Source organism: Pteropus alecto, unplaced genomic scaffold (assembly GCF_000325575.1).
Source record: "Pteropus alecto unplaced genomic scaffold, ASM32557v1 scaffold95, whole genome shotgun sequence".
NCBI lineage: Eukaryota > Metazoa > Chordata > Mammalia > Chiroptera > Pteropodidae > Pteropus > Pteropus alecto.
In genome coordinates, this window is record NW_006441071.1 from 17,117,677 (window position 1) to 17,140,121 (window position 22,445).

At 40.8% G+C, this 22,445-nt stretch overlaps 1 protein-coding gene across 1 annotated transcript in view; it reads right to left on the bottom strand.

Moving 5' to 3' along the window:
• Window positions 1–22,445, bottom strand: part of APBA1 (amyloid beta precursor protein binding family A member 1) — a 188,639-nt gene that overhangs the window by 62,824 nt on the left and 103,370 nt on the right. The window contains exon 2 of the mRNA XM_015594562.2: window positions 5–984. Coding sequence (XP_015450048.1) covers window positions 5–915 — 911 coding nt within the window. The 5' untranslated portion in view covers window positions 916–984. The remainder of the gene's footprint in view (window positions 1–4; window positions 985–22,445) is intronic.

A 22,445-nucleotide genomic window follows, 5' to 3' on the forward strand; every position in this document is an offset into this window, starting at 1 on the left:
TGGGCCCCCGCCCGGGGTGGAGGCGCGCTCCAGGTCCTGCTCGGCCTCCGGCATGTCCTCGGCGGCCTTGTCCAGGCTCTGCGAGCTCATGCTCTGCTTGACCTCGGCTACGATCTGGTCGATGTCCTCCTCTTGCTCGTAGCTGTCCATGCGCGGGTAGGGCGCGAACTCGGCCTCTTTTTCGGGGCTGTCGGACTCGCCATCCGAGCGCTCGTCGTAGTGATGCAGCCGCGCGCCCAGGGCCTCCTGGCGGTACGCGGCCACCTCGTCGCGCTCCTGCTCGTACAGCCGCAGGCCGTCGCGCGCGTCCAGCTCGGGCGCCTCCCCGATCTCCTCGTACACGTGCTCCTGGAGGCCCCCGTAGTCGGCGTAGGGCTCGGCGTAAGGCTCGTCCTCACCGCGGTGGAAGAGCCGGTGCGTGTAGACGTAGCCAGAGTAGGCCGCGTTCATGGCCTCCTCGTGTTCCAGGGAGTGGAAGTGCAGGTGGTTGGGCAGCGCGCGGCGGTGCGTGGCCTCGGCGTGCTCGGCCTCCGCCTGCTCCGTGTACTCCTCGGCCTCGGGCCGGTACTGCACTGCGTACGCGCTCTCATCCTCTGGGTCCTGCGCGCGCTCCGCGTCGTAGCCGTCGCGGGCCGCGGCGATCACATCGCCTTCCGCCGTGTCCGTGTGGTTGTGGAAGCCGCTCTCGGTGCTGGCAGAGCGCGCCAGGCACTCTCCGCGCTCCTCCTCCTCCTGCTGCCCGGGCTGGGCTCCGGGGTCTTCGACGGCGCGCCCCCGCGGGGGGCGGCCCGCATAGCGCTGCTGCTCCTCCTCCACCTCGGGGTGCTCCAGGTCAGCCTCCACCGACTCGTTCACTTCCCCGCCTGCCGCCTCGTCGGTCACTTCCACCTCCGCGGCCCCCTCCAAGTGATTCATGGTGGGCGTCGGGGGCGGCTGGGAGAGAGGCTGGGCCAGCTCACAGCGCTCTCATTTTGCTCCACCTGGCTGGAAAAACAAGAAGGGGAAGAGGGGTGTAAAGTGGCTCAGGTTGTGGTCATGAGCTGAGCATCAAGATAGCTATAAAAACAGCTGCTATTGATCCCCTCTGAATCTGGGTCAGTTAAAAAAATGGTTGCAAATTTAAGCTCAATCTGGCAGCACATAGTTAATTTCTTTGTAGCCTTTATCGTAATTTCTAATTACATACCTACTTGTTTAATTGCTCACTGACTTTCTCCCTTCCCCACGCCTCAGACCGAGAGCCTCTTGAGCATTTTGTTCTCCACCGTGCTTACTATTCAGGTTCCATTTCTGATGCATATGAATAAAGAGTACTACTAAATTGAATGGGCCAAATGACACACTTTCCATCTGCCGAGGGATAAATCTATCTAAACTAGGATCCTAGATAACTTTAGAAACAATTCTTTAAATAAATTTCAAGGGAGAGAAATCTTTAAATGTGTTTGAAGCCATCGCTGTCCATACAAATTAGCCGCTGTTCTGAGGGAGGCTATCAACCACCAATGGGTTCTCGTCCTGTCATTACTGGCTATTACCCTGGACAAGTGGCTTAATTTTCTGGACCTCCACTGTGAGACTGGACTCATTTCCTACAGCAGGATGATAACAGCTGTAACAGGGAAAAGAGATTCCATAGTCAAATAAGCTTGGAAAATGCTGATTTAAAGTTGCCTTTTCATTGTGAATATTCAAGGGGAAGGAGATACAGGATGCAGGAATTCTCAAATTTGTTTGACAAGGAAACATTTTTTTCCCCCCTAGAGGCCAGAGTTCTGACAAATACACTTAAGGAAACACTAACTCGCTCACTTCCCCCATACGCCCTGAATCTAAAATTCTATGAATCACCATTACAGCCAGAACTGATATGGCTGATTCCTTAAAAATATAGGTAGGTCTCTTTACCTATTTCCAGAGGAACTTGTAGCTAGACAATTTGGTCTCCACCTCTCTCAATTCTTCTTATCACAAAATAGTTTTATAGAATAATCGCTGTCCAGTGTATGGAAATAAATCCAAAGGATGTAAAAACAAAAATCAGGCAAAGAGCCCTATGATTTCAAAACACCTGTGGTAAATGGGTTCAAAAATATGTGTAAACTCTTCTCACAGTGTTCTTTTGGAGAGCCCCTGTAACAAGCAGACAGAATGGATGGGAAGTGAACTCTTTAATGTAATCGCAGAAAGCCCTAGGAGGACCAGGGACATCTGATAGACTCTCTAATATTGAGATGCATTACATTCTACATAACTCCCTTCCACAACCACAGCAGTTTCCTTCAAGCACCATGACAATCCTAGTAGTAAAGGAGGCCATTTTGGAGCTACCAAGTTCACCTTCAAACAAAAGTGTCTTTTCCCCCCATTCTTTGCTGAGTCTACCCCTGACGGACAATAATGGTTTCCTCGAGATGATCAATCTTTATTGCTTCCCTACTTGACCATACACATTAGATCCAGTCTCCTTTGAAAAACTGTGGTCTCCTCTCATTAACCCCTGAGAACAGTGACTGTAGACAAGATATAAGAAAGCTTTCCGAAAGCAAGTGTGAGCCTCCATTTAGACTTTGAGTGATGGTTAATGCTCTGAACAGAAGAGGGAAATATCGGTGCTGGGGGCTCCCTGGTTAAGTGTCCTCCAGCGGATCACGGAAAATACAAAACAGATATTCAATACAACACAAGAACAGTCTACCCACATTTCCTTTATAAGGACTCTCTGGAAAAGACAACAGACTAAAAACTACAGTAATGTATAAATCTAAATCTGATGACTACAAAGCAAGCGTTCACAGAGAGGGATACTAAACATACCAACCCCTTCTCCATGTGCTATCGCCCTGCAGGGTGTCAGCTCTGTGTATGATCAGTGTTAGAAATATAACAACCAACATCCAAAGCACTTGAATGCCAACAATTCATGATAACTACATGCAGAACTGACCAAAAGCCTGTTTTCAGTGAAAATAAAAATTTTTATTTTACATGTATTCAAAATAAATTTGTTTATTCTGGGCTAAAATTGGATTTGACCAGCGATCGGTCCCCTGTCAGTGCACTTAATGATTCACAGGAAATGGGATTTCCATGCATGTACATACACTAAATCATGGTAAGGGAAGTTATAAGAAATCCGTTCTTTTGGGGGGAAATACTGTTACCATAATGTAGTTTGGTACAGTGAAGCCTTCTAGTCAGTGCATTCTCCTTACACCCCTGTCCCCAACCCTCAGGGGACTGTTTACACACAGTAGTGTTTATATTTCACTCAATGTCATGGTTTAAGAATACAGTTTGGGTTATGGTATTGGCAACATGTTAATTAATAACAGACATTGAGTTGAGGGATTTCCCTAGGACAAAGGCAATGAGTGACTTTTCAGGATGAAGTTGATGGTGGTGGTCAGACCCATATGAAAAGCCATTTGGAAAGATGAATTAAAATCTTCGAAGGTAACATGGCTTTGCTCCAGGAATTCTACTTATAGAAAACTCAAAGGAAAAAACTCAGATGTGGGCAAAGATGTTTTTCATGGTATTTGCTTAAAAAGCAAAGATTATAAAGACTAACTATTAAGTGCCAACATTTATTAAGTACCAATAAGTACAATGCTAAGCACGTGAGCGTCATATTGCCATCTGGGAAGATGTGGGTTTTTTTGCTGGGTAGCTCTACCTGGATGGAGTTCCCACGGCACTCAGACTGAACCTGCCACAGCTGACAGATCTCATCGTCCCTCCTCACCCCGGCTCCCAAACCTGGCCTGCCATCTGTATTTCCTGTACAGGTGAATGGCACCACCAGACACCGGTCCTCCCCAGCCACAAATCCAGGAATCATTACTGACTTGTATCTTTCCCTCACCTCCTTCCCCAAACTGATGACCAAGTCCATTATCTTAATAACTGTTACATCATCTTCATTGCCACTGCCTGGTCTTGATCCATCTTGCCTACACAACTGTTTCCTTGACTAATTTCTCAGCCCCCTCCGGTCCATCCTCCCCACTGCCAGCCTAAGGATCTTTCCAAAATACAAACCTCAATCCCATAACCCCATTTCTCAAACCCTGCAATGATTCCCCTCTAGTGCTTAGTAAAAATGATTAGCCAACTATATACCAGGTGCTACTAGGTATTTTCTACATAATGACTCATTTACTCCTCACATCAGCCTATGAAGAGAATACTCTTCTATTCCCCTATAGAGAGTATTATCAGCTTACTTAAAAACGAGGAAATGGAAGCATGGTGCCATTAGGTGATTGCCCAGTTCACACACCCAGTAGGGACAGAACCATTAGAACTGGTGTCTGACCCCCCTTTATAGCTTTAGGCACTGGGTGCTTGAGTCCTATTTCTGGCAAACAAAGCCCTTGGGCCACATCACTCTTCAGGGCTCATCTCCACACTTGACCTACACCCTGTATTCTAACACCCCAGAGTCCTGACACTGGACCTAACTGCCTTCCCCATTCTCAGCATGTTTTTTGTCTATCACTTTCTTTGGTGAATCTTTCTTGTTTACCCCAGAGCAAGTTCTTACTTCATGAATGTCTGTTTTATGTCAGCCTCCAGGCAATGTTCCAGGCACTGGGGCAAAGCAGTGACCAAACCAGATAGGTTTCTCTGCTCTCAGGAAGCACCCCATTCTGGTGCATATGGAGGTGAAGGGAAAGGAGAGGACAATAGACAATAATTATGTTAATAAAGAAAGAAGATAACATCAGATAGTGAAAAGGTTTATGAAGAACATAAAAAAGGGTAATGGCATAGAAAGTGAGGAGGAGAGGAAGTTATGTAGATAATGGCCACAAAAAGTGATATTTGAGCTGAGGCCTGAATGATAAAGAAAGAGGCAGCCAAGTAAAGATCTGAGGGCAAGGCCTAGAGGTGAGAAGGAACTTGCTATGTTCGGGTATAGAAATAATGTTTGTGAAATGGCTAAGAGATGGTGTGGTGGGAGATGAGGACACAGAGATGGGGAGGGGCCAGCAGGACAGGGTCCGTACATCAGGGTAGACAGTTGGTATTTTATGTCAAGTGCAGTGGCATGCTATTGGGGAGGGGGTTTAAGCAGGGGAGTGGGTTTAAGCAGGGGAGTTCTATCTATCTATCTACCCCTCTCTTTCTCCCCACTATACTTTGTCTGTCTATCATCTATCTATCTATCTATCTATCTATCTATCTATCTATCTATCTATCTACCTACCTACCTATCCATCCTCTATCTATCTCATTATTATATTATAGTACCTGTCATTCTGAGTAATAATTCTTTAGAAATATAAAGTCTCTGAGAAAAGAAGATCTGTCATTTATCTTTGATTCCCCGGTGCCAAACACACAGGGTACACGGTAGCCAATACATTATTAGTAATTAAAAAGGAAAAAAAAATTTTCTCCCCTAATATCTGGGGACTTCTAGACATTGGCATGCTCAGCCTTTGGAGAAGAACTCATTTCTTCTTTCTATCATGAATCTCTGCTGCCTTTATCCACCCATGCAACCTCATCCACCTTCTGATGTTTTAAGTGCCCAAAGAACTCTTTCCTTCATTTGAGTGTGTTGATCCAGCTGATATTTACTGGACCTGTACCAGGCACCCTGCAAAGCAAAGGAGATACAAAAGTTTCTAAATCATGGTCCCAGCCCTCAAGGGCAGACAACTTCAATAATTAGAACTGGTGATAAGTGCAAAATAGAAATAAGTTCAAGCTACAGAAGGTGCCTAGAGTTAAAACAACAACTGCATCGCCTTTGTGAATCATGCAAGTGCTGCTGTTCTTATAGGTTCTGCATTTCATGAGCTCATGAGCATCCTAGGAACTAAAGCCGAAGAGGGGAGGGCCATCATCCAATCAATGTCCTTGATTATGATCCATGTACCTCTGGAGGCTGAGAGAGTAGGAGTAGGAGCAGGGTGAAGAAAATCTCTCCTGATCTACAAAAGGCTGGATGACCTGGAAAACACAGGCAAGCCAGTCCCCTCTACAGGAGCCCCACACAACACGATGAGGGTTTGGCTGCAGGAGTGAGGGAATCCAGGCTGCCAGTAGTGAAGCACAGGTTGCTTTCTGACCCCTGTTTCTGGAATGTTCTGCAGCCAAACTGGAAAAGTGAACAAAGGGAGGGAACTCCACTGCAGTGCATCATTTAGAAATAACACATTTCTTGATTCAGCAGTTGAATCTGGTATCTCATAATGTTAGCTGAGGCTCCTGTTGGTTTGGGATTAATAGAATGGGAGGCTATAAGTTACTTTGGTTGCCCTATCCTTAAGTAGTCACTGATGAGAATTTCCAATAGACTCCATTTAAACCTATTCAGAAGTAGTTTTAGAAGAGGAGTCTGGCTGAAGACAAAATGCAATATAAAAAAATAACAAAAGGAATTATACCAGGCTGTTAACACAGAAGGTATAGTATGTCAGGGGATGGGGTGAGGGGCGGGGTGAAGGGTGGGGTGGTATTATGCAGGTGCAGAGCAAACACATGAAAGTAGAGGGCTGAAAAGTGGGAAAAGAAGACACTACTAGCCATTCTCTCTCCTAAAGAAACTAGAATGAACAACACGTTCCATTTATATAAGTCTTTATACTTTTGCATTTACTTCTTGTGGACTTAATGAATGTTCCATATCTCCCCCAATGGAGCTGGAAGGATAATCCTATTTCTTGGGACTGAAGCCTGTCCAATTCAACCTGCACACATGTGGGGGAGGGGCTGCTAATGATCCTGAGGCTGTGGCGGCGATACAGTCATTTCCATAGTAACAAACAGTTGTATTTGCCAAACAAGATCATGCATGCCTTGGATGTAGTGCGTGTGTACACACATACACACACAATTAGCACAGGCTGGGAGATTATGGTTCTCATTAAAAAAAAAAAAAGGTGACAGAATAAGGATAAGAATATGCAGAAATATGTTTTCTTTCCATGAGGTAGATCAATTGTGAAAACCCTATAGGGAATGCAAAAGACATCAGAGACCTCACTCGAATCATCAGCTCTTTGAAAAACAATGCATCTATTAACAAAAGTAACATAGAAGACAGAAAAAAACAAACAAACAACTAGAGTTCATTAAAGCTTAATCTCCTTTGATTCATTTGGAAATTAAATTTAGTGCTACTGGGAGCCCAGATGGATATAGAACACATATTTCTTCTTCCTAAAATAATTTCCTGTTTAAATAGACTCACAGGGTCAGAAAAACCCTCCTCACACACAGCATCTTGCCTCAGCAAAATGTTTTGTTTCCCCGGATATCCTTGTGCCTGAAACTGGAAAGCATGGCTTGGCAGATGGTATTGGTAGTGGTTTCAGAGTGAGCTGAGTATGTGAACCCAAGGAAACTTGCTGAATGGCTAGATGTTGACCGAGTGAGGTGTCCGTAGTTGGACTTCAGGGCTGTGTCCTTGACCCTACCTGACATAGAGGAAGACATGTGAGCTGGACATCTTCAGTTTCCCTGTCCAGGTGCACTCTACACCTTTTCCACTTTGCTCAGTGCCCTGCAAGATTGGCCTCTTTGGGCTGTATCAATAGCTCCCTGTTCCTCTAACTTCTATTTGGGTTTGGCCAATGGGGAGCTCCAGTGGGACATCAGAGAGAGGAAGGAGTCTGAGGTTGGGATATTTATTCTCCCAGGTCCCTTCCTATAAGATTGTCTCAGGCTGCTAATGTCCCTCGTCTGAAGGGCACAGCCCCTGTCAGGTAGCAGTATCCACAGGGTTTCACCTGATGGCTCCTTTCCCTTCCCTTCAGGTTTATGGGTAGCAGGGGTGGTGCAACCCCACAAACGCCACACCTTTGTACACAGTCCCTCTATCCAACTCTCGCTTTCTCTGCATGTTAACTAATTTGCGTGCCCAGTCTATTTCCTGATGGGACCCTAACTGATACCAAAGCTGTAATTGTCATGTTAGTAGATGACAAAAAAATCAATAATTAATCCAATTAGAGACAAGTGTAAATCAACAAATAAGAAAAGGCTATAGTAAAAACTGTGAAGGTGGCACCCGAAGGGGAAATACTGCACTAGGCTCTGCTGTGTCCTCCCAGGCCCTCTCTAGAGGCTCCAAGGCATTCAAGGAATTGATAGAGGAAATCCACATAGGAAGCATGATGGGTGTAAAATCCTGCCTGCCTGTGTCTCAGCCTCTCCTTCTTTCTTCTGCCAAGGGGAGAGGTCACTTGACCACCTACTGCCCACTCAGTCCATCAACTGCAGGCTCAGCCTGTTTCCAGTCTCTACCCAACTGTAATTTTAGACCTAGCTTTGGCCACCCCTCAAGGATTAGGATCAGAACTACCCAGTGATTTGCGCTCTCCCGCTTCGGACAGACTGCTCCACCATCTTGGCTGCCTCACCATCTTGGCTAGCGCATTTTCTGAAAAAAATGGGTACTCGTTGGTGGTTGCCATTTCTCTTAAAGATGGTAGATAGCCTGCTGGACTAAACTGTTGTCCATACGTGCAGTTGAATTTGCCTTCTAGCACATGCTCAACACGGGTAGGTGGGTCCTGGCCCTTTCAACAAGCCTAGGTAAACTCTATACTTATATGTTTCAAGGCCACTGCTTTTGCTCAAAACACCATGGGTACTCCCTTATTGAAACAGCTTTCAAAGTTAATTTATGAAAATTTTAAATTACCAGCAAATCATTCTTAATATTCTATAGTCAAGTTTAGTCATATTTGCTTTTTGGCCTCAAAAAGATTATCTCTCAACTTACTTACAAGAGTTGGCCATAAACTGTACTCGATATTCTTCAAGGATCAAATCTATCCCTAAAAGATCACCTTATCATCCGCTACATCTAGTGAGGTATTGTATTGGTTAAGGAGACAGGTGTGGGCAACAGACTGCCTAAATTTGCATCCTGGTTTCATCACTTACTAGCTCTTTGATAACTTATGGCAAACATTCCAATTTTATCATTTTTAAAATGTAGATAATAATAGTACCCACATCACAGGATTATTGGATAATGCAAGTTAACATATATAAAGTACTTAAAACAGAGTCTGATATATGTGTTATTTAGTATTCATTAGTGCATTTTCTACATGTACCACAATTAGTATTTAATAGATATAGTTAACATAGTATTTAAAAAGAAAAAATTAAAACAATGTTAATATAAATGGTTTGAGCACATGGTACATTTATTAATATTATCTTTTCCCAAATAAGGTTATGTAAAGACAGAAAACAAGCATTTAAGCTACATTTAATCTGGCTGGGTATAAATAAATCCATCAAATAATAACCACAAACCCTGTGCTATGAGTTGGCCAATATATGTGGCACTTTACATACTGTGTTTCCAACCCTCGCAGCAGTCCCTATAGGAATTATTATCTCCAATTGGTAATTTTCAAGCAGAAGCTCAAACAGCTTAAACAACTTGTCCAAGGTCACTCAGAGCTGAAAGGGGTGGAGGTAGGCCCATCTGGCTCTTACTGTTCATGTTCTTGCTATTACATTTCACAGAGCCCATAAAGTGATGAGATTGATTTTTTAAGCAAACATCTAAATTGGTGTAATCCCTTTTAGAAGTCACCTTGGCAGACTCTACACTTACGTATTCCAAGGGCACTGCCTTCGCTCAAAACACTTGGGCCACTCCTATATTGGAACTGATTTCAAAGTTAATTCAAGGGTTTTGAAGCTACCAGCAAATCATTTTCAATTTTTTATAGTCATATTTAGTCAGATTTGATTTTTTAACCTCAAAGGGTATCATCCAATTTTATCACTTACCTTGTTTATAAGATTTGGCTGCAAATGCTCTTTGATGTTCCCCAAATATCAAATTTATCCCCAAAGGATGAAGATGTACAATAGCCAAGATTATTAAAAAGACTGGGTTGAGCTCTGAAGTCAATTCCAAAAGAGGGCTTTAAAAATTGTTTTGGCCAATGGCCACATCTTTAACATAAGCTTTTATCCTTTCAGAGTCAACAGAGGGATAGAGGCCATTTGGATGAACACATTCTTGGGTCATTACTACAAAATCAGGCTCATTACTTTCATCCACCTTGAAAGCTGTGTAATTGTGGCTAACATTAACCAGGCAGGAAAATTAATTCCACCACTTGTGTTAATTCAGACGTGCCAACCCGAAAGCTCTGATCATAACTTAGCCTTTGATTAAAGAGAAATTCTGAATTTATGCAGATTTCCTTATTGTCTAGTCTTCGTCCAGCACTTTAACAATCAAATCATTCATTTATCATTCTGATTCCAATAAAATACATGAAATAAGTTTAAGGCACCTATGGAAACTCAGAGGGGAAAATTTTCAAATTTTATAGAAAACTCAAGGAAATTCTCTGGACATCAAAACCAGTTAAAAGTCTATCTGAAAATTTCTGAAATGCCTCTGATATAAAATCGAACATATCTGCATAGTCCCTATTTATTGAGGGTTACACAAACTTGGCATTTTTTTCTTTTTCTTTTTTTGGCTTTTTTTTCCCTTTAACTCATCTTTTCCTTTAAATCTTTTTTTTTCTTTAAATCTTTTTCTTTATGCCCCCACACAGCTTCCTTTCCTCACCCCACTCCATTTATTATCTCTGTTGCTCCATTTAATACCCTCAGTTTGGGGTATTAAATCACCAGTTACTATCAATCTGAACCATTTTCCTGATATTTCTATTATATAGAAAGCCATCTACCACAGTATTATAGTGTTAAAGATAGTAAATCTCTAAAATCAGTTCAGCTGTTAGTTTTCAGAGGCTCATTACTTCATACCGCAAAAGGAGATGGAAATGGGAATATTAGGATAAGGATGAATTGAACACTAATTCATTAAAATGTACTGTTTCCTTTGAGACCACATCACCTCAAATTTACTGCTATTGTTACTTTTACAAATTATTTGGCTCATTAGGAAGTCAGTTAACTTGTTTCTTTCTATTCCCTCAAGTTTTCTGTAGCTTCCTCTAGCATTTTCCTCTTCAAATCCATACCAGAGTGTCAGCCACGACCCTAATTATGAAGCTTCAATTTAAATTACTGTTTCCAAGCTTCTTTTTATTCACAGGTCCAGAAAGCAGCATAGGGTATGCTGATGATAGTTCTCAAATGTTTTTTTTCAGTTATGCTTCAAATCTGCAATGCAAAGGCTACACTAGATGATTAAAAACAGCCATTTCTCAAAAGGTTCGTTCCCTGACAATTCGGCTCCACAACTCCTAAAGAACAAAATCTATTAAGCAACTATTAGGTAGCAACATTCGTGATGACTTGAATTTGAATTTGATGAGCCAGAAATTCCATATTGATTCGAAGCCTCCCACGACTGTCAACTCTCTCAATTCAGTTATGTTAGTAAAACATTAACAGGGAATGAAACAAGAAAATGACTTTTTCTTAAACAGGATGCATGGACGGACTGGAAATTATTAAGAGTTCCTTGGACATGCTGACTAGAATGTAAAGAGAAAGGGTATCTGCACTCTACACCCTTCTTCTAGTTAACTAATTCCAAATAGGCTCCAAATATAGTCTAGGAAAAATCAAAAATGGGTTTCTAGGACCCAGAACTTTTCAGTCACCCCAAAGGAAGGCATCTCCAAAATAAATCTTTTTATTTACTTTAATAATAAGTAGTTGTTGCTTTTACTGAAGATTGCTTAGTGAAGACTGAGGTGAGAGATTGCATTGCACATCATGCCATTATCCTCCATAAAAACCCCATTGGTAAAAATTCCCCGCATCTTCCTTTCAATCATCAGCCACAGGGCTTCCCTCTCTCACGAACCTTTCCCAACAGTCTCAAGTCTTCATGGTCCTTGTCCCTTCCTTCTGGATCATCACAGTGCAGTAGAAATACAATGCAAACCATATATGTAATTTAAATATTTCTGGTAGTCACATTGAGCAAAGTAAAGACAGTACAATTAATTTTAGTATTATACAGTTGACCCTTGAACAACATGGGTTTGAACTGTGTGGGTCCACTTACACACGGAGGTTTCTCAATAAGTATGTACAGTACCATAAATGTATTTTCTCTTCCTTATGATTTTTTAAATAACACTTTCTTTTCACTAGCTTACTTTAAGAATACAGTATATAATACATATAACATACAATATATGGGTTGACCGTTTATGTTATTGGTAAGGCTTTCAGTCAACGGGAGGCTATTAGTAGTTAAGTTTTGGGGGCATCAAAAGCTATATATAGATTTTTGACTGCATGGGGAGTCAGCAGCCCTAAATCTTGCGTTGTTCAAGTGTCACTGTATTTTATTTTACCAATATATCATCTCAACATATGATGACATATTATCATCTCAATATATGATCAATATAAACAATTATTACTGAGATAGTTTCCATTCTCTTTTCTACTAAATCATCAAAATCCAATGTGAATTTTACACTTACAGCACAGCACTAGCCACATTTGAAGTGCTCAATATCCATATGTGGTTAGTGGTTATCAGATTGGACAGTACAGGTCTAGATTTTCCTTTCGGGATTCCCAAACTCTCTCCTTTTCTTCTGTACAACAATTTAGCTGTGTTCAAGCTCTTACAAAAGTATGTAGCATCACCCTCTGTCATCCTGTTTGACCCTCCAGTTATCAGAATGTTTCCTCCAAATAACAAGAGATTATGAATAACAAATAAATGAATGAGTGAAAAGGCTGGCTGTTGCCATGACCCAGAGCCAAGTCCTGTAATGTCTGGTTAGCAGGCTCCCAAGGGGATTGTTCCCATATTCCTCTCTCCCCCAATCTTCATCATTTTCCTTTAATTTCAGATCTCTTCGGACCTTGAGTCCAGGGTCACTGTCCCTGCTCCTTTCCCCTCTCCATTACCTCCAGCTTTGCCCTCCTTTTTCCCTCTGTCCCCCTCACCGATAACCCACACGCTCATGGCTACTGTTACCCTCCAGCTCCTGCCCTTCAGTACCCGGAGTTACTGCTGCAGAGAATAGCAGAAATTGTTCTAAGATTCCTCAAACAATGAGGCTATGGGGAAGCCAGGTGAATTAAGAGCAGAGAGGACCCTTTTCTGTCACCTACAGGAGGGGTGGGAAGCGGGAAGAGATAGCAAGGGACTGGGGTATCGAATCAGAGGCAGTACAGCATAATGGTTAAACACACATAGAGAATCAGATTGCCTGGTTTCAAATTCACTTCCAACGCTCACTAGCTACATGACCTTGGTCAAGCTGTTTAACCTTACTGCACCTCAGTTTCCTCTTTTCTAAATGGGGGTAATAATAGCACCCACCTTATAGGGTTATTGAAGAATTAAATGAGATAATATAGCACTAAGAACAATAAAAAAATACACCGTCAGCCTTAGAATGTACAACACCAAGAGTAAACCCTAATGAGAACTATGGACTTTGGGTGATAATGAAGTGTCAATGCAGGTTCATCAATTGTAATAAATGTACCACTGGTGGTGCAGGATGCTGATAGTGGGGGAGACCGTGCATGTGTGGGACAGGAGACATGTGGGAACTCCCTGTACTTTCCACTGAATTTTGCTGTGCACCGAAAACTGCTCTAAAAAGACAGTATATGAAAAAAATTCTGTTATTGAAATATATATTTATGTATGTATTTAAAATATACTTCATATAATGCATGATATATATAATATATATTATAAGTTAAAATATAGACATATAAATATATATTATATAAATATTATATGTATAAATAAATATATTTAAATATATTCTATATGATGTCAATATATGTTATATTATATATGGCTATATAAATATATACTTATATCTTCTTATTATTAAAACATGCAAGTGAGGTTGCTGCACTTTAAAAAAACTACCTCTCTACTCCTCACTAGAGTTTAAATGACATGTGGGTTGGCCACATTCAGTCACTGTCCTGTCACTGTCCCAGTTCTAAGACCCAATGAATCCAGGTGGGGGTGGCAGGCATCTGACTGGCACAGAGAGTCTGACTCAGAGGCCCACGTGTATGTAACTGCTATTCCTGGAGCCTCCAATCAAGCCGGTGTCCACTCTGGGCGTCGGGCTTGCAAAATGCCTGCTCAGACACTAGTAGTGCTTGGCTCACATCCGCCACTGTGACTTCCCAGCACGCTGCAACCAAGCCTCATTCTTTCAACGTGCACTTTGGTGAGCTGTGGAGATGTTCTGATTGCCCGCCTCACAGCTGATTGCTGCAGCTTACAATACTAACCTCTCTGACCCTGTGTTACTCACACCCATCCGGCTCCAACTCAGGAAAATCATACCTGTGAGCAGGAAAGCTGTTCACATCCCTTGATTTGTAATCATAAATTCTTATCACCTTTCCTCATCTATAAGATGGGTCAATGAGAGATTATTTGAAAGTATTGACAAAAATTATCACTCTGAGAAATTTATGTATACATTCATATACAAGTGTATGAAAAGACTTATATACAACTCTATTTAAATTGCTAAAGCATAGTTTGTGTTCACAATAAATTGGAAACAATTAAAATGTCCATTATTATAAAACTGGCAAAATAAATTACAGAAGTTTATCAAACACAAAAAGGATGATCTTTATGTACAAATACTAAAAAGAACTCCCTGGTATATTAAATTAAAACAAGGTTAGAACACTGTGTAATAAATATTGTCACATATGTAGAAGAGAGGGAAAAGAATGTATATGTGTAAAAATCTCTGAAATGACAAAAAACTAATAACCAGTAGATATTTCTTTTGGAGAGGAGGGTGCGGAATGGGAATTGGTCACATGAGGGAACTAGGGTAGAACAGGAGCTTTTCACCATCTGCCTTTTTGTACTTTTTGATGTTTGAACTGTGGACCTATTTTTTAAAAAACTAAATATATAATGAAAATAATAACCTGTTCTCCCTACTTTATAGGGATGATGACTGCTTTATGAACTGTAAAGTGCCTGGGAAATTTATCACCTTTCTTGTTGAAGTGGGCTTTGTGGTAGGGCCGATGAGCTGAATCTCTGCAAAACCTTTCTCTTCTATTACCAATGGAAGTTTCTCACCACGTATCAGGTTTCTGGCTGCTATGCTGTTACTCAACCTCTGTTTCTCGTTGAGCTTTGATATTCAAGAGTGATGTCTCAGTTGACAGATTGCAGGGGTGGGAGTGATGGAAAGGACTTTAAGAATTGCTATAGGTATGTGGGAACTTCTAGTCCAGACCGTGGTCACTCAGATCTGTACCACAGAAACTCAATTATTATCAGTTTGCTGATAGAATTATCAAGCAACAAAAAATTTAGAACTGAAGGGTTGGCAAAGCCTAACAAATCTCTCGTTTTACAGATAAGGACACCAGTGAGAGGAGAGGTTACATGGCTTGTTCAAAGTCACACGTGTTAATAAAGCTAGCACCAGGGCCCAACATGTTGCCTGTTCTCTTTTCATACCTCCTTCCACTGTTCCGCCGTAATGCCAATTTATGCATTTACAAAAAGGATATGCAACCTAGTTATAAGAGACAGATCTATTAAATGAAAGAAAATAATTATGAAAAGATGCATGGTTAAATGATATCGGAGCAGGGGAAAGGAATTAAAAATATTTAAACAACTCAAAGCTAATCTGACTTATATACCATCCTTTCTACCCAGAGGACACCTGAATTTCCAGTGTCCAGAATGCACATGCCCTTTCTGAGGAGAAGGCAAGGGGTACATGCCATTTATACACGGCTATTTGGATACAAAATCAGGCAGGAATGGTTTGTTGACACCAAAAATTTATGTTCACCCTCCATAAGGTAGAACTGTCACCAAGAAAACTATATTTCCAAAGCCATCCTCACATGCAGATGATGTCAAGACTAGTTTTCTCCACGGGAATGAAAGTGGAAGTGAGGATGTCCTTTCTGAGCCAGGTCATTTAAGAAGTTAGAGTTTGTCTTTTCATGCTCTCTGATTAAATGCAGAAGAGTCTGAGACCTGCAGGATATCAGAATCACAAGAAAGAAACGGCCTGTATCCCTGAATCAACCACATGGAGGAAAACTGACTACTGAACAGAAATTACCCATACTGGACTGCCACTGTTAGTAAATGAACTTTTAATGTGCTACTACAATAAAATTGTGGAGCTTGTTTATGTTATTCTAATCAATCAGTGAATGAGAACATTTCAGTAGGGCCTTGAAACAAGTCATTACTCTCAGCTTTAAAAAAGAATCACTGAGTAAAAATATACTGTTTCTCTTTTTAGTTCTTCTAGGAGTTACCTCCATAACGCTACACAATATGTCACAATTTACTGACTTAATTTAGGCAATATCTATAGATTTCCTACTATGAAAGTAATGAAAGATAAGAATTTAGCTCACTTAGTCTCTTTTTCCTTCCGTCTCCCAATGTTGAATAATTATATTTTATTGGTTACATTTATAATTTTAAATACTAGCTTTAAAAAAAAAATCTATTTTTTAGAGTAGTTTTAGCTTTACAACAAAATTGAGAGGTACAGTGATATCCCACCTAGGCCCTGCTCCAAATCATGCATAGTCTCCTCCATTATCAACATCACTCACCAGAACAGTACAATTTTTATATTTTGTATCTGGCTTTAAAGTGCTTTGATTCTGCCCTTACACTCAATTGATCATTGGGCATAGAATTCTAAGTTAAAATAATTTTTTTCGTATAGTGAAGTAATCATTCTTTGAGCTCTAGCCTGTGTATGTGCATATGAATTACCCGGAGATCTTGCTAAAAATGCAGATTTTGACTGGTGGGTCTGGGAAGGGGCCTGAGATTCTGCATTTCTAATAAGCCCCCAGATGATGATCCTGCTGCTGGTCTGAGGACCATGCTTGAGTAGGGTTTCTAGCACTCAACGCTACTGATGAGAAGTCTGCTATTAGCCTAAATCATATCCTTTTGTAGTTTTTTCTCTCTGGTATCTTTCAACATATTGTTCTTCTTATTAATGTTTGGAGGATGAGGCTTTAAATATTTTATTAATCATTGCCTCTGCAGTTAGTAGGCCATTTCAACCTGAAGATCTGTGTCTTTCTTCAGTTTTGGGGACTGTTCTATCATTTCCTTGATAATTTCCTTCCTTTTCCCCTGCCATTTTCTCTGGCTCTACTGTCTGAGACTGCTATTAGTCAGATGTTGGAGCCTTTTCTTTTTCCAGCTTTATTGAGATATAATTGACATGTAACATTGTATAAGCTTAAGGTGTTCACATGCTGATTTGGTGCACATATATATTTCAAAATCATTACCACTACAGTGTTAGCTAACGCCTTCACCATGTCATATTATTAATCATTTCTTTTTTTTTTCTACTCTCTTGGCAACTTTCAAGTATATAATACAGTATTATTAACTATAATCACCATGCTGTACACTAGATCCCCAGAATTATTCATCTTATAAATAAAAGTTTGTTCCTTTTGACCAACATCTCCCTACTTCCTACACTCCCTAGTCACTAGTAACAACCATTCTAATGTTTCTATGAGTTTGCCTTTTTTAGATTCCACATGTAAGTCATATCATATAGTTTGTCTTTCTCTGTCTGACTTATCTCACTTAGCATAATGCCCTCAAAGTCCACCCATGTTGCTACAAATGGCAGGACTTCCTTCTTTCTCATGGCTGAATGTATCATATTGTCTTGATCCATTAATTCACTGATGGACACTGAGGTTGTTTCCATGTTTTGGCTACTGTGAATAATGCTTCAATGAACACGGGAATACAGCTATCTTTTCGAGATCCTGTTTTTATTTCCTTTGGATATATACCCAGAAGTAGAATTGCTGGATCATATGGTAGTTCTATTTTTAATTTTTGAGGAGCTTCTATGCTGTTTTCCATCATGGCTGTATTAGAGCTTCTGAACTGGTCCTCTACTTCTCCTCTCTTTTCTCTCCTGTTTCCACTTCTTTCTCTTTTTGCTCTATGTTCTATTAAATTTCCTCATCTTATTTTCCCCCAAGCCCTTCTATTGAATTTTTGGACAGCCTACCTTTAATCTCTAAGAGCTCTTTCTTTTCCTATTATCTGATTTCCTGTCAGTTTTAAATGCATGTTGTAAGTTCTTAGATTTCTCTGAACATACAAATGAGAGCTGCTGTTTGTTTGTTTGAAGTTTCCTGGATTTCTTTGCTTCTTCTGGGGTCAGTTTTTCTGTTACTCTTGGCCTTTCTCTTTCATGCTGCTATATCCCTTAATATATTTGGTGATTCCTGTCTGTTCATGTTTAAGAATAAAGGATTAGGTAGCTGGTGCGAATTTTCTTTGATGTTATACAAGATTGTTTCTCCTAATTTACTTTGTTTAATGATGTCAACATACGCATTGTTTATATTAACCATTTTCCTAATAATGATTATTAGGTTATTTCCATATTTTTTATACGGCATTTCAATAAACATTCTCATAGATATATATATACACATAAAATGGGCTGATATGTTATTTCTATGGAATAAAGTCCTAAAAGTGAGATTGCTGGTTGAAGGTAATATGTATTATAAAACAACTTTTTATTATGGAAAATTTCAAACATATGGAAAGCCAGAGAGAATAGTGTAATTATTCTCTTAATTTGATTGAGAGGATGCAAACACTTGCGGACATGATAAAGGCTAGTCTTGATGCATCCATATCCCTACCTACTTGTGCCCTCCTCTTAGATTATGTTGGAGCGAAGCCAGACTCCAAGTCACATCGTCCAAACTAAAGCAGGTCCAGATTTTAATAGATACTTCCAGGTGCCTCCCCCTAAGTCTTAATAATTCCTTTCAACTCCACGGAATTTCTATTTCTCTACATGTTGCCATGGATATATTTTTCTTTCTTTTGCTTCTGGGTTTGGGGGGCGTTGAGGGGGGGAGCGGGCAGGAAACAATAAGTATTCTTCTCTTCCTTTCCTAAGTTTCGAACCAGCAAAAAGATAATTACAGGAGCCATACAAATGGAGATTTAAAAAGATCATTTGAAAAGCTGGGTTGGATGATTTGCCTTTTATATTTTAGCTAAACCATCTTACTAATACTTTACTTCTGCATTAGATAGATGTACTGTGCCTAGTCACTGGGACATCGGTAAACCACAGGTGTTCCTCACAGATATCAGGCCTGCCTGAGGAAGCCTAGCCAAATGGCACCAACCTAACACACTCAGTTTCCTTTCCCAAATTCACACAACAGTCCTTCTCTTCTGGAGAGCGGTAGGGAGAAGGGCCACAAGTATAATTCCACAATGAGTCATGAGGCAGGGAAGCAGGCATTATCAATGTATTTCATTTTCGCTAATCTGATAATTGATGTTTTACTTTGAGTTTCCCTGACAGTGAATAAGGTGACCTCTTTTTCATAGGCTTGTTGGCCATTGAATTTCCATTTTCAGTGACCTGCATGATTTTCTTTCAAGTCTTTCTTATCCATGTGTAGGAGGTTTTTAAATATTAAGGATAGTATTAACTTTGATGTTCACACTGTTGCAAATGTCTTCTCTCAGTGTATCACTTGTCTTGATTTACAGTTACTCTTTCCATAGACTTCCATGTATTTAGTAGCGCTCCTCAGCAAATTTGTTGTTGTGATGAAACAGAATCTCTGGCATTCCAGGTTTATTGAAAATAGTGTATAAGCCCATTGAAAAAGGATGAAGCCTTTTATTATTATTATTAATGCAGTAAAGAAGCATATTAGCAATTGTAACCGCACGAGAACTTCATTTCTTTAGTATGTATTTTTCTTTAATTTGAACTAGCTTTGTTTAGACTGCTAGAACTATGACTCAACTGCATTCTTTCCACTAGAACCTCCTACTGGTATATATACTATATGTCCATGCCTTTTAATCATTAAGCTTTTAGGATATTAGATTCTGGTCAGTATCAAACTCAGATCTATCAACTATGACCAAGATACAACACACCTGAAATAGAATAAGGTTTTTGTCAAACAAAGATAACACCTTGGCCTCAATTATGTTTCAGCTTCAGACTCATGAAAGTGGAAGGCCCCACGGACCGCATCCCCTGGAAACCGGACCAAACAATGCCATGGCTGACATCAGGATCTGATATCGTGATCAACTGCTCCCTGCCTTAGCCCCAACCAATCAGTAGAGCTCATGGCCCTAGCTCCTATAGTAACCATGATTAATGATTTTTCCCTTACATAACCCAGGCACCAGAGGCCATTGGAGAGCCAGGTTTTTGAGAGCCCTAGCTCACCTGTGTCTCTGGGCTTGGCACCATCTCCTTGAATAAATCTTCACTGTAAACTTCTTCGCTGTAAAATCCTGCTTCTGTCTTTTTTTCTTTTTCTTTTTTTTCTTGGCTTGGATGCACACAGGTAAGTGGATCCTCTGAGTCTGTGGTAACATTTTTACCCTTTTTTCCTTGGTTGACAAGGGTAGTCTCATTAAACTCCATTAATAGTTCCCCAGCCTATCCATATGTGATCTGGTCACTTACATGGGCAGAAAATTATAAAATCAATTTAAACACTTTGGGAAGTGAATGAAGTCACTTCAAAATGATTTTAATCTACTGCTCTAATTGCACTTGAAGTGCCTGTACACATTTCTCCCAATTTTAGATTCTAATTAGGGGTTGACATCTTTAAAATACCTTGGTGATATACCGTGGAGGAGGTAGGAAGACTTGCTGATTTTCTCTTTCTAATCTGTAAGTGAAAGGATTTGCTTTTATCCTAAATCTATGGAATTTAAGGATAAGAAAGGCACTTAGAGCTTTCCTGATCCAACCTTCCCATTTGTTTATGAGAAGAGGAACTAAAATGGCAGTTTCACCTCTCTAGGAACCATCTCTACCTTCCTTTCCCACCACCTACTCTAGGTCAAGGGTCTGTGTTATTCATCTCTGTAGTCTTCACACCCAGCACATAGTAGGACCTCAAAGAAGTTTGTTGAATGGGGTGAGTTTCTCAAGGTTACACAGCTGGTGTCAAAACCGCACTGACTCCTGATCCAGGACTCCTTACTCTACCATAAACCGTACAGACTCTGGATAAGAAAGACCCAAGTTAGAATCCTGGCTCGGCCACACACAAGATGGGGTCCCCTGAGCACGGTTATTACCCAGTCTGATCCTGTCCCTTGCTTTCTCCTTTCTCTTCTGTTCTGTTGTAAACCCATTCTAGTGGGCTCTCATCCCTACCACTCTACTGAGTCAGCTTTTGTCCAGGTTACCAGCAGTTCCCTACTGCACAGTTTGGCAGTCATTGGACTTGAATGTGGGCATTTGATACAGCTGGTCACACCCTCTTTCTCTAAGTACTGTTCTCTCCTGGATTCCAGGACACCATTTTCTCTGGTTCCCCATCCCTGGCTGCTCCTTTTTATCTCCCAGGCCCTCCACATTGCAAAGCTCAGTCCTTGGACCCTTCCCCTCACCATCTACACTACCCCCTCAGGTGATCTCATGCAGACTCAAGGCTTATAAACGATCTACACAATGACAATTCCCAGATTTGTATTTCCAGCTCAGAACACTTCCCTGAACTCTTCTCAACACTGTCTGCCTTCTTGACATCTTGCCTTGGATATCTGACAGGTACCTTGAAATCACGTCTAAGGATGAACTTCTGATTTCTCTTAAACCTGTTCCTTCCACAGTCTTCCTCATAGCCCCTCTTGGCGTTGCCCTTAAATTCTTACTCTCATATCTTATATCAAACCTGTCAGCAACTCTTGTCCTTTCTACCTTCAAAGCAGACCAAGAACAAATCAAGTACTTCTAACTCCCTCCACTGCAACTATCGCCAGTCTTACCTGGACCATTTCAACAGCTTCCTACCTGGTCTCCAGGCTTCCACAGTCCTGCCAAAATGCAAGTTAGATCATGACTCTCCTCCAGTGATTTCCTGTCTTCCGCTAAGGGAAACCCCAAATCCTTATGATGACCTATGCACCTCACCCAACCTAGTCCCCACTACGACCTCAACTCCCACATTCCCCTCGGCTAACCTATGCTCAGCCACACTAACATCCTTGTTATTCCAAAAATGCCTTCACACTCTCTGTTCCCTCTGTCTAGAGTGCTCATACCCCAGATAGTCACATGGCTTATTCGTGTCATTTCCTCATGTTCCACTTCAAGTGCCACCTTACAAGAGCGTGGCACTTGAAGTGATGATCTATCTAAAATAGCAGTCCCCATCTCTACCTGCTTACCTTACTTTATTTTTTTCTTCTTTTCTTATGATTTAATATTACTAGATTTCTTACTTTTTTTCTTATTTCTTCATAGCACTTTTCACCTGACATATTACATATTTTTTATCTTCCTCCCCCACAACTACTATGTTCCCAGTGTCTGGAAAAGTGTATAATAATTAACAGGTACCCAATGCATAGTTTTAAGTGAATGAATGAATAAGCCTCTATTTAGTAAGGACTAAATTAATGTATGTAAAGCACTTAAAGAGTACAA